The sequence below is a fragment of the Apteryx mantelli genome, chromosome 2 (assembly GCF_036417845.1).
Source record: "Apteryx mantelli isolate bAptMan1 chromosome 2, bAptMan1.hap1, whole genome shotgun sequence".
NCBI classification, from domain to species: Eukaryota; Metazoa; Chordata; class Aves; order Apterygiformes; family Apterygidae; genus Apteryx; species Apteryx mantelli.
In genome coordinates, this window is record NC_089979.1 from 70151048 (window position 1) to 70174841 (window position 23794).

General features: G+C 39.0%; 1 protein-coding gene across 1 annotated transcript; it reads right to left on the bottom strand.

Moving 5' to 3' along the window:
* Nucleotides 1-246: 246 nt before the first annotated feature.
* LOC136991385 (tigger transposable element-derived protein 1-like) lies at nucleotides 247-2010 on the bottom strand (the record flags this gene model as incomplete). Its single annotated transcript, XM_067292373.1, is given in 5 exon segments — nucleotides 247-934; nucleotides 936-1201; nucleotides 1203-1372; nucleotides 1375-1899; nucleotides 1902-2010. Coding segments are annotated over 5 exon segments (1758 nt in total), but the record flags the coding sequence as incomplete, so codon positions are not given.
* Between the last annotated feature and the right edge of the window lie 21784 nt (nucleotides 2011-23794).

A 23794-nucleotide genomic window follows, 5' to 3' on the forward strand; every position in this document is an offset into this window, starting at 1 on the left:
GTGCTATCATGAAAGAATTGCAAAGTTAATACAGGTGCACCTTGGAGATATTGCGGGTTCAGTTCCAGACCACCACAATAAAACAAGTGAGTCACACAAATTTTTTGGTGTCCCAGTGCATATAAAAGTTATGTTTACACTATACTGTAGTCTATTAAGTGTGCAATAGCATTATGTCTGAAAAAACAAAGTACATACCTTAATTAAAAAACACTTTATTACTGAAAAATGCTAACCATCATTTGAGCCTTCAGCGAGTAGTAATCTTTTTGCTGATGGAGGGTCTTGCCTCGATGTTGATGGTTGCTGACTGATCAGGGTGGTGGCTGCTGAAGGTTGGGGTGGCTGGGGCAATTTCTTAAAATAAGACAGCAATGAAGTTTGCTGCATCGATTGACTCTTCCTTTCATGAAGAATTTCTCTGTAGCATGCAACGCTGTTGGATAGCATTTTACCCACAATAGAACTTCTTTCAAAATTGGGGTCAATCCTCTCAAACCCTGCCGCTGCTTTATCAACTAAGTTTATGTAATATTCTAAATCCTTTGTTGTCATTTCAACAATGTTTACATCATCTTCACCAGGAGTAGATTCCATCTCAAGAAACCACTTTCTTTGCTCATCCTTAAGAAGCAACTCCTCATCTGTTAAAGTTTTATCATGAGATTGCAGCAATTTAGTCACACCTTCAGGCTCCACTTCTAATTCTAGTTCTCTTGCTATTTCCACTGCATCTGCAGTTACTTCCTCCACTGAAGTTTTGAACCCCTCCAAGTCATCCATGAAGGTTGGAATCAACTTCTTCCAAACTCCCATTAATGTTGATATTTTGACCTCCTCCCATGAATCATGAATGTTCTTAATGTCATCTAGAACGCCGAATCCTTTCCAGAAGGTTTTCAATTTATTTTGCCCAGATCCATCAGAGGAATCAGTCTATGGCAGCTATAGCCTTACAAAATGTATTTCTTAAAGAATAAGACTTGAAAGTCAAAATTACTCCTTGATCCATGGGCTGCAGAATGGATGTTGTGTTAGCAGGCATGAAAACAACATTAATCTCGTTGTACATCTCCATCAGAGCTCTTGGGTGGCTAGGTGCATTGTCAATGAGCAGTAACATTTTGAAAGGAATCTTTTTTTCTGAGCAGTAGGTCTCAACAGTGGGCTTAAAATATTCAGTAAACCATATTGTAAACAAACAGATGCGCTGTCATCCAGGCTTTGTTGTTCCATTTATAGAGCACAGGCAGAGTAGATTGAGCATAATTCTTAAGGGGCCTAGGAATTTCAGAATGGTAAATGAGCATTGGCTTCAACTTAAAGTCACCAGCTGCATTAGCCCCTAACAAGAGAGTCAGCCTGTCCTTGAAGCTTTGAAGCCAGGCACGGACTTCTCTCTAGCTATGAAAGTCTTAGATGGCATCTTCTTCCAACAGAAGGCTGTTTCATCTACATTGAAAATCTGTTGTTTAGTGTAGCCACCTTCATCAATTATTGTAGCTAGATCTTCTGGATAACTTGCTGCAGCTTCTACATCAGCACTTGCTGCTTCACCTTGCACTTTTATATTCTGGAGACGGCTTCTTTCCTTAAACCTCAGGAACCAACCTCTGCTAGCTTCCAACTTTTCTTCTGCAGCTTCCTCACCTCTCTCAGCCTTCATAGAATTGAAGAGAGTTAGGGCCTTGCTCTGGATTAGGCTTTGGCTTAAGGGAATGTTGTGGCTGGTTTGATCTTCTACCCAGATCACTAAAGCTTTCTGCATATCAGCAGTAAGGCTGTTTTGCTTTCTTATCATTTGTGTGTTCATTGGAATAGCACTTTGAATTTCCTTCAAGAACTTTTCCTTTGCATTCACAGCTTGGCTAACTGTTTAGTGCAAGAGGTCAACTTTCAGCCTATCTCAGCTTTCGACATGCCTTCCTCACTATGCTTAATCATTTCTAGCTTTTGATTTAAAGTGAGAGACATGTGACTCTTCCTTTCACTTGAACACTTAGAGGCCATTGTAGGGTTACTAATTGCCCTAATTTCAATATTGTTGTGTCTCAGGGAATAGGGAGGCCCAAGGAGAGGGAGAGAGACGGGGGAATAGCCGATTGGTGGAGCAGTCAAAACACAGACAACTTTTATCAATTAAGTTCACCGTCTTATATAGGCATGGTTCGTGGTGCCCCAAAACAATTACAATAGTAACATCAAAGATCACTGATCACAGATCACCATAACAGATATAATAACAATGAAAAAGTTTGAAATATTGTGAGAATTACCAAAATGTGACACAGAGACATGAAGTGAGCACATGCTGTTGCAAAAATGATGCTGATGATAGACTTGCTTGGCACAGGGTTGCCACAAACCTTCAATTTGTAAAAAATGCAATAGCTTCAAAGCACAATAAAGTGAAGTGCAATAAAACAAACTATGCCTGTACCTTGGCACAGCTCTATAAAAATCTGAATTTTCAGATAAATAAACAAACTTCTGTTTCCATCCCTGGGACAAAAATGATTCAATACACATTAAAAAAAAAAAGTAACATTTTGTGATCAATTCCTTTCTTTAAAAAGTCATTGCAAGCTTGGGTTAGCAGATTTCCCAGGATGACAGACAGATTTAACTAGTTTAGTTTAAGAGTTGTTTGGATTATTCAGTGTCGAAAACAAATACCTGTAAGCATTCTTGAAACAGTTACTTGAAGTTCCTGATAAAGAAAAGACCTGCGTGTCCTAGCTGCAAGCGTTACTGTAAATGTTTCAGCTAACTGTAAAATCCTGCATGGCCAAACAACAGTGCCTTTGCAACAAGCTTTGGAGGCCTGTCGGTAAAGGACTATATGAGTTATAGTTATTTACCGACCTTTGTACTGGAGACATTTTTACCCTCCTACTTAGACATGTTTGGGCAGTAAACCCAAGAGCACCTATATATGTGTGCGTGAGAGAGCAAAAAGGCGAGATGGCAGTTACCAAATATCCATTGATATGTCCTTTGTTTACTACAGTGCCATCAAGAGCACAGATGCAAATTGCTCCACAGTGGCTCTACGTTGTACCTGCTAAAGATCATGTACCAGGTAGGTTCAACCAAAGCGCGGGGTGCTGGGGCAACCCTTACACCATTCAGCCAGGGCATCCCTCTGCTCTTCTCTCACCCCTCTGCAAAGGGCTCCTTCACAGGCTCACTGCACATTGACTAGGCAGTTCTCTGGACCTTTAAAGGATTACTGCTATCACTACAGTGTCTAACTTTCAGAAAAGATTGTTCAGATAAAGGGCATAAAGTGCTCTGCAAAGGATATTTCAATCGGGAGAAAACTGAGGCAGAAAAGTTACTGTCTCAGGACAAGTTAGAAGGGCCTTGACAGCAGGTGGAGCAGAACTAAATACTCTGGTGCTTTTGTTGCATGCTTTTTCCGGCAGCTTTTTTCTCCACAGATGATGCAAAGACTGGGTATTTAGGCTTGCTCTGTTTTCTTTGTCCATCTTTTGACCAGACTGCCTGTGATAAGTGAATACTGGAGGGGCACAGTTTGGCCAGTTATGCATATTCCATGACATAGCCTGATTCAAAAGTAACGAAGACTTCGTGAATCTTGCTGGCAAATAGAGATACTGTGGATTTTATAAGTACCACGAATGTGTTACTGTGGTCTTGGATGCTGTGCATGAAGCCCATTACATGGAACATATGACAGGATTATAGCAATTGATACTGCAAGAGGATGTGGGCAGAGAGCTCTGAATCTGTAGGTCATAGACCTGCTACTCCTCAGGGACAAATTTAACTTCCTGCCATTTGTGCCTGAGGTTAATATTTGAGCTGTGTGGATCATGGATTTGTGAAAGCTGGAACTGTGAGCCATGTAGCTGGGCTTTGGTTTGTGTATCAAGGTGAAACCAAACAGGTCTGTAGTAAAAAAACTTGAGAAGGAAGGACTGCAATTCTCCTTGCAGCTGGTTTTGTACAGAAATCAGCTAAATCTGGATGTTCACTAATTCCTTTCTCTTAAAGCCCTCATGGAAGACAGAAAGCATGTTGTATCTACATGAGCTGGATCAGACTCTAGGCAGATTTCAACTTTAGGCAATATGAAAAACTATCGTCAGTCCCAAATCCCTAGCTTTGGGTCACAATGAGATCAGTAAAGTTCTATACATCTGACTTGAGAAACATATACTAAAATCTTATCTCCATTGAAGTAAGTGGCAAAGTTCATAGTTGTTCCCATGGAGCTGAAATTTTAGACAGAACTCATTCAAGAATGATGCTCTCTATATAGAATTACTGAACCAACATGTAAACTTCTCTAGTAAGACTGGAAATAAGAGTTTATTTCTTTATTTTAGTTTTTCTTTGCTCTTTTTGGATGTAAATCAACATTATTCAGAGGCAGTGTTTGAAAGGCATTGTGAGATCATGAATAAAGGACTCCAGTATTCTTTGATGGAAAACGTATTGACATAAAAGATCAATGATTATTCTTTCTATACTTTGTTCATTTGTTGAAGCATCCTGTAAACTTTAATGGGAAATTACATGTCTGGTACAGAAGTGTATGGGAAGGGTCAAGAAATCTGTATAATGGATGGCATTCTTCTTTCAATACTGTACACTGAAATCCTGACTTAATTATGTTTTGCCATTAATTTCACCAGTCAGAAGTTCACTCAGTCATGTTTTAGAGGCAACTGTCTATTTCTGGTAAATTCTGTTCTTGTTTTTCCATAGACATGTTTTCCTGTTACTCAGGTGTGTGTCCATACCTGGTGTGAGACCAAAAAAATCAGCTGACATGGGGAAAGGCAGATGTCTAGGTACAAGAGGAGGGCATAATTATTTGGTGAGTCAAGCAGAAGGAGATATGGCAAAGGGAGCATACCTTGATTAAAGTTTGAGAATTGCTGTAGATTCAATAGCTCAAGCCGAATGCAGCGATTAGAAGAACACTGAATTAATTGTTTGGTCTAGAGAGCTATTTATGCAAATGTAATATTTATTCATTTGTCACAAGATATTATTAGGTTTTATTATTACAGAACAGGGAGGGACTACACAGGAATGTAATGCTTTCCTCAGCTTTCTCTTTTTTTGGATATAGTATTCTGTGTCATAACACCCTGGAAGATATCACATCATTGGGAAGAGAGGGGCCTGGAGCATAGAAAAAGGAAGAGCAAGCAAAGGATAATAATTGGGTGTCCTGATTAGCTCCCCTTTCCCTATAGATGATCAGATTGTGGTGTGCTGAGATGGAAAGTGAAAAAAAATCTCACATTAGCAATGAGCCTTCTAGCTGTTAAAGGTAAAAGGCATCCTGGGTGAGGTCAAATTTTAGTGATGACTCAAAAGTATGGTGTTGCTTGTGTCAGCAGAAGCTTAGTTATGGTCTCAATCGTGCAAGTGTGGGCATTGCTTCTATAGCGAACCACCTGGAGATGAGGCAGGTTGCTGCGTGCAGAGAACAGTGTTCAAGAAGTCTGGGAAGCTGGATGCAGATGGAGTATCATAATGAATATCGTGACCCCTTCCAGTCAAAGGTTATAAGTAAAGGGGAAACCACATTTTCCCAGCTGAACTTGGCAGGGCCAGACATGTTGTGAAAAAGCCTGGGCAACATCAGATCTTTTTTTTTTTTTTTCCCCCAAGTTCAAAGGCCTAACCAAGTCATTCTGGGCACCACTAGCATGAGTGGGGAGAGTGCAACAAGTCACTGCTGGTGTTTTGCTACTCGGTATCACTGCTACTTTTCATATATAGGCTCTTTGTTGTTTCATGTTTTTATGACACCAGGGTACGCAGTCCTTGGCAGGGGCTCCTGGGAACTATCATAGAACAAATAAAAATGTTTCGGCATTTAAAATATCCATGAGAACTCTTTGGGGAAACATACTGAAGTTCTGGTTTTCAATGGGTTTCATACAAGGTCTGAAAATTTTAAATGCTGAGAGAAAGTTAGGTTTTGGGTCTGAGGAAACATGGTATTTTAGAGTGCTCCTAGCAATTGAAATACTGGCAGCTGATTTAACAACTTTCTCATAGCAATGGAAGTGTCAAATACTATGCAGAAGGCTGATTCACATAGCTATTTCACTGTGGGCAGGAGCTCAATGTTCCTGCAGTGGTCCTTAGGGCAAAACAATTCCCTCAAAAAAGACAAGATAATTCAGACTTATACCACTGAAAATGTGCTTGGTGGTTTTGGAGTCTACTCTCATGAGGAAACAACGCTGCAAGAGAATGAGCATAGAGTGACAGATGATAAGATGCTGCTGAATGTTGGCTCCCATGGACCAGGCATGAGATAACACAGACCCTCAATACAGAATAAACTTCAAAGCTCTATAGTGGCACTTGCTTGCTGTAATTTGTTTTGATAATGAAATGGAGCTGTTTATCCCAAGAAGAAGCTACAGCAAGATGACAGCCTAACTACCCTTCTTTCCACAATGCTCTACAGTAAATGCAACAGTCAAAACCCTTGTCAAATCTGAGCTTCCAGGTGAAAATGCTGAATTTACCTGCTTCCAAACACTGCAAGGTAAAAAGGTTGCAATAGCAGCTCAAATCTTAGGTCAGCTGTGCTGGATCTCACACCAGTGGGATTCAAAGATGCAGGCAAGACTGTCAATGTGGTATACACTGGCTGGGTACTTGATTTGCCTATGTCACTATTCAGCCAATACCTGAAGATAATTTCTCAGGAAATCCTGAAGGCTTGGACAGAATGTTGATGAGACTTCAGAATATATGGCCATTATTGTAATTTACCATGTCACATCTTCAAGGAGTGATGTGTAGAATGGACGTCTTTGACACATGGTGGAGGAACTGTCTAACTGTAGCATTCAGGATGGGAAGATAAGTCCCACTTGTGGATCAGCATGGACCAAAGAGAATTATTTACCTGCTCAAGTGCTGGCAAGTGTTGGTGGCATTTGTTGGCCAGGCTTTCTTGTTTGTCAGAGAGACTGGGTTTGCGGTACACAGGTGGTTAATGTCAGATAAATTCTGGTGGGATTAAATCAAAGCCATCCTCAAAGATCTCAAAGCAGGCTTCAGCTGCTAGTGTGATATATGGGGAAGATAACAGAAGATGTATCTACTAAGACACTACTGAATGTTGACTCCCATGGGCGAGGGGCATTACAGACTGTGTCAGGACAGAGCACTGCAAAACCAGAGCACTCCTCTTTTCATATCTTCTTTAATGGGAAGTGAATTACAGTCAATTAAAGGCAACTGCTAAGAGCAGTGGGGAATGTATTCATAAGAAAATATGAAAGAGAGCCACATACGTTGTGATCAGGGTATACGAATTACATCATAGACAGAAAGTAGTTACAGCTGATTGGAGCAATTAAATGTTTTCTTTAAGAAAAGAAAAAAAATCTCCAGTGAGAATATTTTAGAAAATGACTTTTTAATCATCTGTAGAACTGCTAAAATGACTGTCTCCTAATAGTTTTAAAGTGTGCCTTAGTTAGAATTATCTGTAATCCCTTTGCAGAGCAGTGGAATACTTCCCTAGGAACCTGTTTACATGAAACTTTATTTTTAATCACAAGATCACATCCATATGCTTTAATATAATCCAAAGGAAACAATAGCAGCTTCAAGTATATTTCCCTGGTGTGCAAAGAGACACAAATTTGGGAGCAGTCGCACAGCAAAGAACAATCTTTACAACCCGTCAGGAGGACATAGCACAGACAGGATTCACTGCTCAAGTAAGGAGCAATAGGACTGACTGAAAAAACAAATGTTACCAGTGTTATCTTCTTCACACTAACTGGTATCCTACCACATGAATCAACCTGCTGATGCCTTCAGTCTTGCCTGTTTCCTGAGCTACCATCACCCCTTGCAGATAGGCTAGTTTGGCATGGAAAAGGATGCATTTTGGAAAGGGGCCACACTGCTGTGGGAGAGCAGTCTCTGCCCAACGGCGTGGCATGCTTTCTCTCTTCCCTGCCTCTATTGTGGAAGACAGCTCGTCCACTGGCCATGCTAGCCCAGGGGAGGAGCCCTTGGGCACAGTGCTCCCCGTGCATCCACTTCTGCCTACCCTTGTATGCAAGCACTGCTTGTCTGCACAGCCTGGGCATTAGGTGGCGAAGGACCAGCCCTGATTAGCAGCACCCATCTGTCCCACATAACCTGTAGCAGAGTGAACAAACACCTGGCGGGAGCGAGGGAATCAGAAACTAATCTGATAAATAATAGCCCTAAAAATGGTCTTATCTGAACAGAGAGAACAAACGCATAGATATACTCTATCAATTGTCTAAGTGAACACTGAGAACACAACTCTATCCCATGTGAGTGCCAACCTCATCTCAAAGAGGCATGGGATGTGGGAAGGTGTAAATGGAAGGGGTAAAAATGCTGAATATAGCCTAGTTTGGTCAAAGAAACCCAGAGCATTTTTCATACAAGTGCATTGGGGTTTTTTTTGTTTTTGTTTTTTTTAATCAGAGTGAAAAATTTACAGTATTCTTCCTTTTTCTGCCAGCTTTAACTATACCTCCCCTTTGGGTCTGAAAAACAAAGATTATTATTTTTTACTCACCGGCATAAAATGCTTGAAGAACTCCAGATAATTGAAGATATAAAAGTGGAACGGAAATATGTCTATATGCACATTTATATACAATTGTTATTATTGTTACAGTCTGCCAGGGAAACAAAGATTATTCCTAGCAAAGCTTTGTTTGGTTTTTTGTCTGTTTTTTTTTTTACTTTGGAAGCTGTTTAATAACTAGTGATCAGATGAAACCCAACTGCTTTTAAAATCAATGAGAACTGGATTATGTGCTGGAGAGGAGGAAGCTTTAGCAGAATATGTTTATATTACTGAGTATTTGTTATTCTAGATAATCACCATTTCTTCCTGTAGCTTCCAAGAAACCCTTTCCGTTGCTCTGAAAAATGTGTAATGATTTTAAGATAATTTCAGACACTAAACCTGCTGAAAAATCTAAACCCATGATTAAAATACTTGTAAACAGTATCACAGATCAGTAAGCCCAGGCAGAAGAGGCCAAAAGGAGAAACCATTTAGTTGTCCAATCTCAGTGACTGAAACATATTTGTTCCATTTTTTTCTCCCAGTTCTATTTTTCTTTAGCTTTAGGATTTCAGATGGCTCCTCTTTCAAAGTATATGATATAAATCAGTCAAGGACAATAGAATTTCTTCTAATCCTAGCTTAACTATCTGCTTCTGTGCTTCCTCGGCTACAAAACAGAGACTAAAACAATTCCCTCTATGGATTAAAACCTGGGAGAGACTGACTCCCTTCTGAGCCTTACAGCTTTATGAACTGCCTCTCTGCTATACTTCTATGGGAGTATCTACAACAGGGAAAAAGGCAGGCAACCTTACACCACCATCCGTATTTTTTAACTAACCCATTTATGGTCTGAATCAAACAGAATCATTCAGCATTTGTCAGGTGGTATTTTAAGTACTAGACTTGCGATCCACAAAGCATAAACTCATATGTACTGTGCAGAGACTAGACCTGTGGTTCAGGCCCTCAACAATTGTTCTTCCCACCTCTTAGGACTCGGTGATGTGAATGACATTTTGATGTAAGGCACATTAGCCCACTGATTTGAGTGCAAGGTCTTGATGGACCATGTGGACATAGTCACTAGCACTGTAGGAAAGATTTGTAGTCAGAAGACTGAGTAAGGCCCTCAGAAGGAAAGCACTGGGCTAATACTGAGGAATAAGAGTCTGGAAGAGTGCCCAGGTTCATAAGGAGAAATATACTTCCCACTACAGCTTGTCAATGAATACTGAAAAAAGATGAGTGATGATTAAGAGTTTAAAATAATCTCCTTTCCCCCCTTTCACCTGCCTCCAGTCAAACCATAAAGCCAACCATGCCCCAAGCTTACATTATAATAGAATTATTGTTCATAGAGTTTTGCCCAGTCGGCAGTCAATAGCGAAGAAATGACAAACGGGTGCGCAGGGGAAGGCCTTTGGAAAGAAAGGAAAAGGAAAAAAGAAAATTTATTATTGCCAGTCGACTGATGAATGCAGGCATTAGAATAGCAGATGTAGAGTATATAAGGGGCTCGAAAGTGGAAAGCTAAGTGTTGCCTTAGAGCACCAGGAAATGGAGCCAGGATTGTGAAAGCCATCAAGCTGCCTACGCTACGCATTCTTTAATGTGCAATGAAATGCTTTGATAACTAAAACCAAAAGCCCTAAAACGGTAAGTGCTTCCTGCAGGACCCTTGAAATAAGGTTTGCAACTAACGCACACAGTAGGGTAGTAGTCAGTGTGAAGGAGAAAGATGGGGGAACTGGAATTCCGCGTGCTAGAATTAGGATTTTGCTTCGAGGTGTGGGACTGTGGCTTAGAAAACAGCGAGCAGCAAGAAAAGGACCAGGAAGGATGCAGTCTTAGCTCTAAGGTAATGGATAATCCAGAAACAGCTGTTTCTCTTCCTCAACCTTTTTTAAACTGCCACAGGAGACCTCTTTCCACTCAGAGCTCAGTTATCCTTCAGCATCGACTTCTCAACACACCGCTTTGGCTTTCACAAGTAATCTGTTGGACAGGCGAGGAAACCTGTGCTGAATTCCCTAGTCTCCAATGTTTGGCTTCAGTTAGGAGAAGATTTGCCCCAAGACTAAACATGTGTAATATTAAACATAACCTTTTCTTAGCTTTATTGTACTTGCTCCTAAATCTAAATTATATATACCTTGTGTGTGTTTATATGTGTGTGTGTATGAGAGAGAGAGAGATAAACTCCAACAGGAATGGAAAAATGTGGACTCCATTCACCCTGCATATACTGTAATATGAACAGACTCACAAAGGTGTGTGGGCATATAGACTTAACCACATCTGCTGTAAAGAGGAAAAAAATGCTGAGAAGCATTTTGTCATGTTTTCCATTTGAAATGTGTGAGCTGTGGAAACTCAAAGCTGTAACATTAATGTTTCTTCTGGTAGGTTTTTTCCTGTGTTATTTATTTGCTATCATGTTTTTGTGGAATTTGACAAGTTTGAGAGGTGTTTTTTTCCCCCCTTTCTCCGTATCTAGAAAATATGCACACATTTGAATTATGACTTTCCTACAGGAACTAACAGCTGTATGTGCAAATCATGCATATAAATCAATTACTGAGGCCTATGTACTATAAATGCACTCATTAATTAAGCAATGTCAGATGCTATGAACCATGAAGTTCATTACATCTTTAGCATTCAAACCAAGGATTATTTGAAGAAGCAATACTACGTTTACCTAATAGTTAATGAAATTAAGCCGGGTTGTTGCCAACATTCTTATTTTATTTGTAAACATTTAAACACTGAATTAGGCATAAAACACTAACTGCTGAAAGCAGAAATGTTGAAATGTAATTACTGGTAAGTTATAACGCACTTGAGGACTCATTATACCAGACTTGGGAGTTTTAAGATCACCAGTGTAACACACTCTCCAAAAACACAGAATTTTTATGGGCTAAAAGCTGGAAAGACATAAATGCTGTTGCATTTGTCCTGGCTGAGTGGAAATTTTGATGATCATGGTAGTATGATTTATGGGTATAACATTTTCCAGTCATTACGTGGTTGCATTTCATCATTGTGACTTGATTTGCATATGTGAATACCCTGCAAATTAACTTCTGATGAGAGCTACATCTGCCTGGATAAAGAAGCTCCTATCTTAAAACCAATCCAGCTGTTAGACCCAAAGGACCTATTTGGGGAAAAAAAAAAAAAGAAGAAGAAAGAAAGAAAAGAGAGTCTGCAACATCATCAGATATAGTTTTTCTAAATGTATATCCTGATTTATATTTAAATACTACATGGAAATATTGGTTATTTTGTTAGGATTTCTCCTAACAACTAACAGGCACTCAGTGATGTCAGCATTAGGACTATCTATGTTATGTAGCACTCTGCTTTCATCTATTCCATTAACTTATCTACAGACAGATAACTACCTAAATCTAGAGTGGGATTCACCACTTCTGTTCAAAGTCATTCTTACCCACATGAATAAATAAAGTCAAATATAAAAGAAAGCAACGCAAAGAAAAAGAAAAAACATAAAGCTCTGCCAAAATATACCAGGAGAAGAGCAGAGACCTCCCAAGTCTGGGACTAGGCTTCCAGCTGAAGCAACTTCTGCTGCTGGCTCAGCATTTCCCAGAACCAGGCAGCATTTCTGGTAGATAATACATATACAGAGAAAAATAACAGAGAGCCACAGAGAGCTTACTATCTAAATGTAGCCAGTAGATCCAAGAGAGAGAGTCAGACAGGTGGACAGACAGGAGAGCACAGAGAGATAATGAAGTAACTTTTTTTTGGCATAATAACAGTAAATTCATGTCAGACTCTTGCTGAGCACTTTGTATACTACAGTGTTTTTTTGCAGCACAGTAGAGAGGAGTTTTAAGGAGGGACTGAAAGGAGAATCATGAGGCAGAATTGTGAAAGAATTGTAAGAGAAGGAGAAGTGCACTTGAACACTGGGGAGGAAAAAAAAAAAGTGGGCTTCAAAATCCTGACTAGAAATGGAACTTAATGTCTTGAGCACGAGATGGAAAAAAAAGAGGAAAAATATGGATGTGGTCTCTAGAAGTTAACAGAACCACCTGATGCAGAAGACCCAGAGTAGCACGGAAAAGATGCTTAGAGAGTTGTAATATAGTCAAAGCAATGTGCAAAAAAAGACTTCTCTTGAGGGCAGCATCCCAGGGGGGATACCAGGGTGGTGAGATCACTTTGATCAGACTCTGAGAAACTGGCACTTTCTCAGAAAAATAAACACTTGCAAAGACAGGAGTCTGATTTAGCTGTGAGGATCAGGAGGGAGGGCTGAAGGGAATGCACTACCTGAAGGCCAAGCAGTGGTGGTAGTAGGCAGAGGAAGGAGGGCTTGCACTGGGAAAATGATGAGGTCTATTGGAGCCATGAAGAGTTTGAGCTGATCCTTGGAGGGGATTTCAGACACATCAGAGATGGCAGAGAGAGGGAAGCTGATATTTCAGAGCAATCAGGGAAGTTACAGGGGGCAGAAACAGAGCAAAAGGAGCTGAGTTTGGGCATGTGGTGAGAATATTCAGAAACAAGGTGAAGAGGGGAGCAAGGACAGGAGCATGTGTAGAGGTAGAAAGATATTGAATGATTAGAGAGTTAAAAGAAGAACCAGAGTAAGGAAGAAGCACAGAACAGAGAAGAAAATATTTATCAGTAGGTTTGCCTGGATTTGGGGGAAAGGAAGAAATCAGATGTTATTATTTTATTGGCAGCATTTTACTTTTTACCAATATCAGGTTTTTAAGATCAGAAGTAGTTATTACACTGAATTTACAAGCCCACCCTTTCTTCTCTCCCAGAAATTCACTAACATGGCTGCTGCTTGAACACACTCTTCTTTACCTAAAGGCCATTGCAATTGAATTGAGATTTTAAAAATTGTGACAGTATCGATAAATTTGTGATGAATTCCACTGTGCACGTGGGTTGAAAGCATGACACACAGAAGTCAATGGCCAAACCCAAAGGAACAACTGGAAATCATTCAGGCAGCTCATGTCTATAATCTTCACTGAGGTTAAATGTGTAGAAATTGACAATACACAGTAACATCCATTGTACATTTTCAAATGCTTTTTATCCCAAATGTTGTAAACTAAAATATTTGTGGAGAGACAGTTCAAAAACCACTAAAAAACAGAGAAAGTGTCATCCTACAAATGCAAAAAGGAGCAGTAAATACTGGAGTTATGCTAAGCAGCACAAAGTCTGGTAGACAGAGTAACTTCACACACACACACACAAAAGTTAACACAATATCTTTAGGCAAGGCACAAATAACCATGTTTCTGGAGCCAAATGTACGGAAGTAAATGATGTCAACTATCCTCAGATAGTGCTTTACTATGAGATCAGTCCTAATGCTAACATAGCACTAAACGGGAAAAGGATGGTAGAGTCTACACCACAATATACCTACGTATGTCAGGCCGGACACATCCGCATGGACACAGCACTGCGCTATTGTAGCTCTACAGCTTCCAGACTGGACCTCGATTTCTCCTGGTCAGTGTGGAGGTGACAGAGCTTGCGCTGCATGTGTCCACCCATATAAATCTAAGTCTTCCCACATGTTGCTTGAAGCCTCAGAATCTGCGGTTGGTCCTTGCCCAGTGTAACAAGTTACTTGTTGTGCTAAGTCCAATTCTGTTCAGCTTTGCAGAGTGCAGTTGCATGTGAAAAGGTTAACAAATGAGAGATGTGCATTTGATCTTACCAGCATCCACAAAGAGCAAAACAACAGAGCGCTTCATTCCAGCATTAATAATTCTTACACCAAGACCCCTGTCTTACAGAGTACAGGAGAGATTAGGTCTCTCTCTCAATCAGAGCTGATCTCACAAGCCAAGGGGGAGTACAGAGAGATCCAGGAAAGACTTTGTAAACCTTTATTCAAGAAGGCTTATTTCCTCATAAAGCATCTGCCTTCAGATCCAGTGCGTTAGAAATGCAGAGCCAGCAGCACTAAGTGAGCTCATTGCCTAAATATAAGTTCTTATTATAAAGTGTTGATTTTATTACATTTTGAGACGACTAGGGCTAAACTCCCTAATATCTTCTGTTCCCAAGGAAGTTTCTTTTACTGTTTACGTGCAATAAGAAATGTAAGAAATCTATTCCAGGAAATGGAGTTCACAGTGGCCATATTCACATATCTGTCTTGGCATAATCCCAATGGTTTTGTGAAGGTCTGAAGAACCAAAGGAGTAAATTAACTTCTCCTTTGTCAGATTTGCAGTTGCTTCTTCAAGAACAACTGTCTTCATTGCTGTCTGTCTCTGTTGTTCCCTGGTGGGTTTGCATAGAACTCCTTAAATGATGTTAAGAGCAAAGGAAGCTAAAGCAGTGACATATATTGACTCTCAAGTTATGGGGAGATATCTTGATTTTATTTCTTCTGGCTAGTAGTCACTCTTCGTTTTCCATTTAGCATGGGAAAACACAGCATAATATGCCCTCACAAGGGAAGGGTGAAAAGGAATAGTATTATCTTAGACCATAAGGTGCTCATTATAGCTAGCAATTAGCAGATCTCAGATGCTAGGATGCTTATTCAAACCTTATCAGTGTACACAATTAGACAGGAAATCTCATGAAAATTGGATGCGAGAACGCCAAGACTTCTGTCTCTCAAATGAGCTCAGATGCCAAAAAAAAGAAAAAGATCTTTCCTCCTACACCTTGGCAATTTTAAGCTTGTAAAGAACAAAGTGCAGAGCCAATTATATATATATTTGCTTTTAGAAAGGTTAATTTGGAATAATTTAATTGTAAGCATTTCTGAGGTTTGTTTACAATCCTTAATCTAACAAAATGGCTAAAAAGACTCTCACTATTTTAAATAGACTCTGAACTAGGAATAATGAAACAAACAAGACCTAACTTTTTCATGAGGTTGAATAATTTCAGTTAAGTCCAGGCTATGACTACTCGCAAGTGTTTTCTAACAAGTACTAGATTTTCAAAAGGTGGTAATGAGTCTGGTTGCCTCAGATTTTCAGCACTTTTAATCCTTTAAACAGAACACCTCAAAGGTCAGTCTGGGAAGCTGCTTGCCAAATTTGCAAATATGGAGTGATATTTTGCATATTGTATATTTTAGCTTGACTTTGAACATAGCAAACATTATCCTGTAATATATTGATTCAGATAAATTTTTTTCAAGTATGTACGGAAAAGTTAATTTCAGATAGTTGTTTCAGAAGTCACACTAATCTATTACAGCACAGATATCTCTTTTGTGGTTTTCAGTTGATAAAATGTAGCCCAAGGACACAAAAGGCCTAACTGAAGCTAACCAAAATATTCCTTTTGTATTCTACAGACACTCAGTCAGGCTCCAGGTGCTTTTACTGCTGGATAATTATCCAGTGGCCAGTGCAAAATACTAGGATTTTTGTCTCATTCCTCAGAAATAGGACATACAATCCTCCTCCATTCTGTATTATGGCCTAGAGTGCTGAAGGACAGGGAGAATGAATGAGCAACCCATCTTCAGGGATGCATAGACTAACGGGACAATACAGAAAAGCCTGCACTGGCAACACTTCTGCTGTACTTTTGCAATGGATAAACAGAGTTCTTTTATTTCTGGATATGCACGCTAGAGGCCAAAAAGCACGATGAAAATCACAACATTATAATGTAAATCCTTCAGTAAGTGTTCTATATATGCCCAGATGGGTATGCAGATTTACTTTAACACTAGATACCTTGAATTTTTTTAAATTCAGTCTAACTGCAGAATAAAATACTTTTTTATTATTTTTAGATAATTAAAGAACATTTAAATTCACCTCTTCACTGCACTGACTTCTTCTGAGACCGTGAGTGAATAAATGAAAACTTGCCTCTTATTCCTCCAGTTCATGTGCAGTAAGCTCAAGAAGTTCAGATAATACAAGCAGGATTGAAGATATCCAAGTATCCAGATGCCCAGAGAATCATTAGCCTCTGTCTTTTCTTGCATGAGGGCTATTAACACAACTGTCTTATCTCAGAGCATTACAACAGCAGCTCTATCTTGTTTGTCTTAATTAGGTGGCAAGTTTAACTGTGCCTTACTTGCCTGAGTAATTACTGATTATTTGCCTGAGTGAGGTGAAAGGGATCAGATCTTGCAATATTGTCACACTCCCTTTGTTTGCTTGTTTTTTAAGGATATGATTGCAGCATTATTACCAACTCCCCAGTATACATGGGCAAAGTTCCAGTTGACTTAGAAGGAAGGGGGGGTTCGTTCAGACAGTATAGGGAAACCCACACATAATTAAGTTAGACATTGTGTAACTGCATTTGTTACTCCATATTCTGAAACAACTGTTTCTATGCTTTGTACTCTGCAAATTTCACCCTGGTAAAAGCTAACTTTGTATTAGGTTGCTGAACATTAAAGTCAACATGAAGACCTTTTCTTATTTCAATCAATCAATCAGACTACTTTGCTCTGGTACCCAAATATTTTTTCTGTGGTTACCGTACTTCTAGGTATGTCTCCTAACACACCTAATTAGAGAGATTCTGAGAGCCAGAGGAAAAGAAGACCTGAAACAAAAGTGAACGATAGACCTGGAAAGATGGCAAAAGAATCTTTTCCATAGGAAATTTTCCATTGTTACTGAAAAGAGAGTCTATATAGGGCAAAGTGAAAGTTTTGATTTTGCTGGAGATTTGTAAAGGGCCATCATGTGGTTTTTATTTGTGCAATGAGTACTTAAGGCCTACTGCCAACCTCTTCACTCCTGTCTAGGTCTCACGTCTCTTGATATTTTTCCTGTTCTACCTGCTTTCCTAGTGCTATAGTCCAGATTGCACAGCATTCATTCATTCTGTTGGGTCCCCTGCCTGGACAGAAAGCTGATATGATGCTGATGAAGGAAGGAGTTGACTCATCTTTCCACAAAGTACTGGGGTTTGCAGAAGACTTAAACTGTGACCACAGACTGTGCCCACACCAAGCTTTTTCTGTGGAAAATGGAATTCTGCTCATTGGTCTTCCAGGTGGGCTGATAAAATGTGACTTGTTCATGAAATACCTACAGTATGGAAGAAGCTCAAATCTAAGGAATTTGTGGACTTTTCTGAAAACAAACAAAAAAAGTAAAACATTTTAACAGAAATACTTATTGCACTATGTCATGAGCAGCCTCATTAATTTTTCCTAGACAATTAGCTATAACTGTGTTAAAATTATTAGCGATATTGAAACAAAGGGACTTTTGAAAGAGAACCAACCAGCATGAATACTTATTGTGAGTAAATTAAATTGGAAAAGCCTTGATTAAGCAATATACACCTAATTTCACATAAAAATGCTGATTTTTTCCCTGAAGATTAACTGTGAATTCCATTAATGCAAGAAAAGTTCTATCTGAATGTCAATTAGAGCTTTAAAAATTATGTTCATATACTATATTGGGGAAAGTCTAAATAACATACAAAGAGGACCATAAAAGTTTGGCATTAAGGCTTTAGCTTGTCTTTATTTATCTAGACGTGATCTATATAAGGCTAAGAACTATCTGTGATCCCTGCTTAGCTTTGGATTTAATTCTGGTCTTAGCATGTCACTTTGTGCTCAACCACTGAGGCACAGAAGCAGCAGCAGTAGAAAATCAGTTGTCCAGGTCAGCCTTACTGATAGCACGGTTTTTCTAGGGTCTTGCATATTTTGGGCTTATTATACCCCAGGTGGTACAGAATTAGGTTACCATATTTGTGAAACCAGTGCACGTTCCTTCAATACCTTGGTAAGTCACTGGCAGCACGGGGCAGTGAGGTTCGTCCGGCTCCAGAAATGGGGAGATGCATTCTTGGCTGCCTGATGAATTTCCCCTGTATGAGAGACACAATATCATTTGAACTTTTTCAGCCCAGCCCAGTGCCACTGGCATTTCAGGCCCAGCCCGTAGGACTGAGGCGGCAGACGGACACCCTCCTTGGCCAGCTCTACTGGCTCTGCTGGGGCTGTTTCCTACATTGTCCCCCAGGAAAGCATGGCCACAACTGTGTCCATCAGAGCCTCCACCACATCCCAGCATTGATTCAACTGTCTCTTTAGACGTCCTTTAAGAAGCTACCTGACAATCAACACATGCATGAGAAGTGCAACTAAGTGAGGAAGCCAGTGGATTAATTGCCTCAGTTGTCTGCAGTACATGGTGAGAGCTGGGGTTATCGTCTCTGGGTTTCTTACCCAGGTAAAATAACAGACAAACTGCTTCCGATGCAACACTTGGCTGCTTAATGAATTGAGCTATTCAAAAAGCATATATGTATAAGTTCATTTTTATACAAAAGCCAAAAAAATTATAGAGAGGATATGATACAAAGGCATGTTCATAATTTCTGTAGGACGGATTTGCAATTAATCCTTCTTTTTTTGCTCTAGAATTCAAAGGTACTTCTTAGAACAAATGGACTGAGACTTAGGACAGTAATAAGTCTTTTATTTGAATATCATTTTGAAAGAATCACACATCTCTAAAAGATTAGGGAAATCTAACTTTTATTTTAATGCGAGTAGTACTTTACTGGACCCTGGCAGGGTATTAGAGAAAGTATCATTCTCTCATTAGTCTAACTGCCAACTAGCTCTTCTTACTTTCCTTTTCTTTACAATGGAGGGTGTCTTAGACAAAACACTACTTAATCAAACTAATTAAGAAGGAGTAGATTTCTAAAGAATGAGGCTTAGAAAGAATCAGGCCAAGAACTTAACATGTTCAGGCCTTAAATGCATTCTCAAGTCCCATAGGTTTTAATGGTATTAAATTGCTCTCCTGAGTCAGGTCCTAAGAGTGTGACCTTGGGATTAAAGCAGGTAGAATTTTTATTAGACAAAAAGGTGACATCGAATAGATTTATAAAAATGTGGAAGTGTTGCTGAAGTTTTTGTCAGAATAATTTCTTTCAAGAACATTCAGCTCTGTCAGTGCCTACATTTTTTAATTAAACACTTTGACAATTCATGTCGAAACAATATTTGTTTCAAAATTCCTTTTTGTTATACAGTCACAAAGTGTGAAATCAAAACCACATCTGACCTGATTTTTTTTTAATCAACTGATCAAAAAATGGAATTTTGTGCCAGACTGAAATAATTGCTTTCAGAATTGCTGCTAAATGCAAAAAAGAAACAGCTGGAATAAAAGCAGTCCATGTACAGGTTTCAAAATTGGGGGGCTATAAAAGGAAATTCTTTATGGACATTTTATTGTAACAGCTTATACAATTGTCATATGCAGTTACATTAACTGCTGTGAATACAGAATAATTTATAGTTTATTTTAGCATATATATCGATAACAATGCTTATTTCTTAAACTACTACATATTCATCTGCATCTTATTCTAGGAAGAAATACCTAGTTGCTAGTCATTTGAGGTTGATACTTCATTATTATATAATGTTTATCATAAAAATCCATGCACCAACTGTTGTATCAGTCTCTATACAAATCACAATTATGAAATATCATGGTCTGGTCCAGGTCTGCTCTCTGCTGGATCTCAGTTTGTTCTGATGGGATCCTGTTGGTGCATCCAGTGTGACATAAAGAATTGGGGTAGAAAGTAGATCCAGGTCATTCAGTAACCCTCTGTAGAGACAGACCCTTCTTCTCCAACCGAAACCTGTCTTAGCAGTAGGTTCCTAATACCCTTTGGTCTAATCCAAAGCTTTCAGCCCAGGCTTCGGGGGGCACAACAGTATTTGGGCATCATGACGGACGGTAGCTGGCCACAAACTCAAAGTTGGAGGAGGTGCCTTCTCTCAGGGCTCCTCGGGTATGAGGCTGTGCTCTGCACCACAGTGCTGACCTCTGAGGAAGGGTAACATCCCTGCTTGGTGAGAGAGCACACCGTGGAAGAGATGCAGCAGTGCTGGGTAGTATTTATGCTGCTGTGGAGAAACTTTAGGCTGGACCTCAGCCATGCAAGTCTCAGACTCTCAAATCTGTCTCTTAGATCTGTCAAATCTGACAGATCTGCCCCACCAGAAACCTGATCATCTTTTTGTTTACTTAGACAACTATCCCCATTTGTCCCCATGGATACATTTTTCAGGGACAGCATGACAATAAAACACAGAGACAAAGGTTTAGCAGAGGATTTTCTTAAGCACACATCCTCTTATCTGCTGAAGGGTGGGAGAAATGTGTAGATCCCTGGAAAATAGCATGCTGCTTATTGCAGTTCTTCTCAGACTGATATCACCTCCCATGTTCAAGTCCTTTAAGGAGAGTCACATCCTATTGCCATAAAGAAAAAGAAGGCACCTTATTCACAAGTCATGGTTTTAAAGGCTTATAAGAGATTTCTTTTTTCTGATTTTTTTTTAATTGAAAAGAAAGCAGTAATGAACATAAGTGGAATTAGCTGAGAAGATGAAGAGAAACAGTCCAGTTAGGATGTCATGTAAAGCCTCCTCTCCAAAAAAAATTTAGACAAAAGAGTTTCCGAAACTAGCTATAAAGAAAAAGAAAGTCATGTAACTAAGGAAAGAACAACATACTGCAGATCTTTGTTTTAATTGTTCAGAAATGTTCTCTCCCGCTCTCAGACCTTCTAGTCCAAGTTTGAGCCTGAAGCAATTTTTTACAGTAGAGTTATAAACTGATGAAAACAGAGGTTTATAATGGAAACACTGGCATAATTATAACTAATGGTGTTGTGCTATTAGGTGCCTCTGTAATAAAAAAAGTCTCTGAGCCTGTATGCCAGACAGAATAGCTAGCAACACCCAAAAAGGAAAGAGAAGCAGATGAAACATCAGTGGCACTAGCTTTCTCAAATAAAAAAAGTACAAGAAGTTCTACATTGTAAAGGTTTGCAAACAGATAATTTGCTAGAGCAATCTATAAATATAGAATAGGAACCATTCTTTGGGAAAATGATGGGTTATTAAGGTATGGAATTTAATATCATTGTCAATCTATAAAACTTTTACAACCTAGTCTTATTTGCACAGAGATTACATCCCCAAAGCTCAGTGCCAAAGACACATGTTAATAAGCTCACAACTTTTAATTAAGCAATATGTATAAGTAGATACCCATTAGGCTGTGATTTGTGGGCTAGTTCATTACAGTGGGTTCCAGTCACCAGACACATATTCAATACAAATCAAGCAGGCTGCATATTATCCAGCTTAATGTGAGCCTACTCGGGATATTTTATCACCAGTTCAGATTGGTGGTTCAGAGAACTATATTTTTTTCTAAGATTGGGGGCGGCGACCAGAACCTTATAATGACCTCATGTTGTTTTCATAATGAATCTATCCATCTGAATTGTTTAGTTGCAACTGGTAATTATTCATATAGTTAATCATAGTTCTTTTATATACAATATATATAACATCAGCAAGAACGCATTTACTTTCATTTGAATTAAATGCATAAAAGAAGGCATAAAAGAAGGAAATATGGATTTCAAAAACATGGAACGATAAAAATAATTCACACGTTTTGCTCCAAAGAGATTGATGACAAATTTTCCAAATCTTTGAATAACTCTCACTTAAGTCCCTGATTTATGCTAAAATTTAGGCCCTCAGTTTCTGACATGGGGTGTCAAGCAGAATTTTTCAATCATCAGCTTTACACGTGACAGTGTGGCATACCATTTCACATCGTTCTTACTTAGACAGATTTCTCATTGATTGCATCAGGACGGAAGATTGTACTGCAAGACCTAAAGCCCCAGTCTTAAAAATAAAATGAATATTCTGCAATATTTAACACATTTTTTTGCAGAAGTTAGAAGTTAGTGGTTCACTGGATCCTGGTCTCAGAGGAATTACTATTTTTAAATTTCTGGAAAATAAAACATCATCATAATATTTTCCTCTGATATTTCTTCCATAATAACACATTAATGAATTAAGTTTGCTACATGTTTACAGTTATCAAGAGTGACAATTGTAGCCTTTAACAACCCTACAACAACCTAAAAACCCTAGTAGGATCCTACTGTATTTAAATATAATGAAATACATATTTTATTTACTGACTGAACATTCCATATAACCTCTCTATACTTTTCATAAAAGGACACAAACCTCCTCAGGCTTTTTTTTTTAAGTTATGTTTTCTAGTTCCCTACTGAAACATCTCTAAACATCCAACCTTACATTAATAATATTTTAAAGAGCTTCCCAGTACATATTTGGAAAGCAGAATTTGTCATATAGACCATCTTATTCTGTATCTTGCTAATAGCAGTGCCTTCAACAAGAGGTTTTATGGAGCCAGGGTGGGAATGAGTTGCATTACAGGAGACTCGAGGCTGGAAAGGAAAGGAGGGAGCTCCTAAGAAGGGGATTTGAACTACAAATCAAGAAGACAAGGAGAGGAGAAAGATCATAATTAGCTATAGCTCTAAATGTAACAAGAAGAAATTTTCAATCAATATGGTAAGCTGCTTGTAGCCAATTAAAAGACTGTAAAGTAGGGACAGTGCCGTATGTAGATTGGGCTTGTCTCATAAAAAGAGCCTTAAAGCAGTGTTGCATAGTTCATGAATTGATTTTGCTTGAAGGCCAAAGAAAAAGGAACTGCAATAATCCACTCTTATAGTAACAGAAGTGGTACCTCAGAGAACTCCATCTACAGCAAATGTTATACTCAGATGAATTTTGCGCATTCCTTTTTTATTGAAGTTTTGCACCACTTCACCAGTTTCCATGGGATTACACTGGAGCAAAAACCACAATGAAGTTTTTTTTACAGCCACACTATTTCTGAACTAACTAGAGCAATGCACATCAGGGACAAACTGCACCTCTACCTTCAGCCTTAATTCACCACCAAATCCCAGCACTTTGCCTTTGACATTCCATGGGATACAACAGCATTTGGAGGAACAAAGAAACTACCTCAGAGGCAAGAAGCTAAAGAGTTAAAAGCAATCTCCTGCAGCCTGCAGAGAAGGCGTGGAGTCAAGGAAAACACCCAGATGTATAGTTGTTGAGACAGGAGCAACATTAGAGCCATTAAAATCAAATGTCAAAGAAGGAACAATGCCTATTAGCTTTAGAAACCAAAAATGAACAGTTCCGCTTTATCAAACAAATGGGTTGAACTATCCAGTTACTAACTTCTGATAAGCACCATGTCAATTTTGAAACTGTACTGCTGAGTTTACGGAGAAGGAAAAATAAATTTGAGTTATCCACATAACAAGGATAAAAGAAAGCTA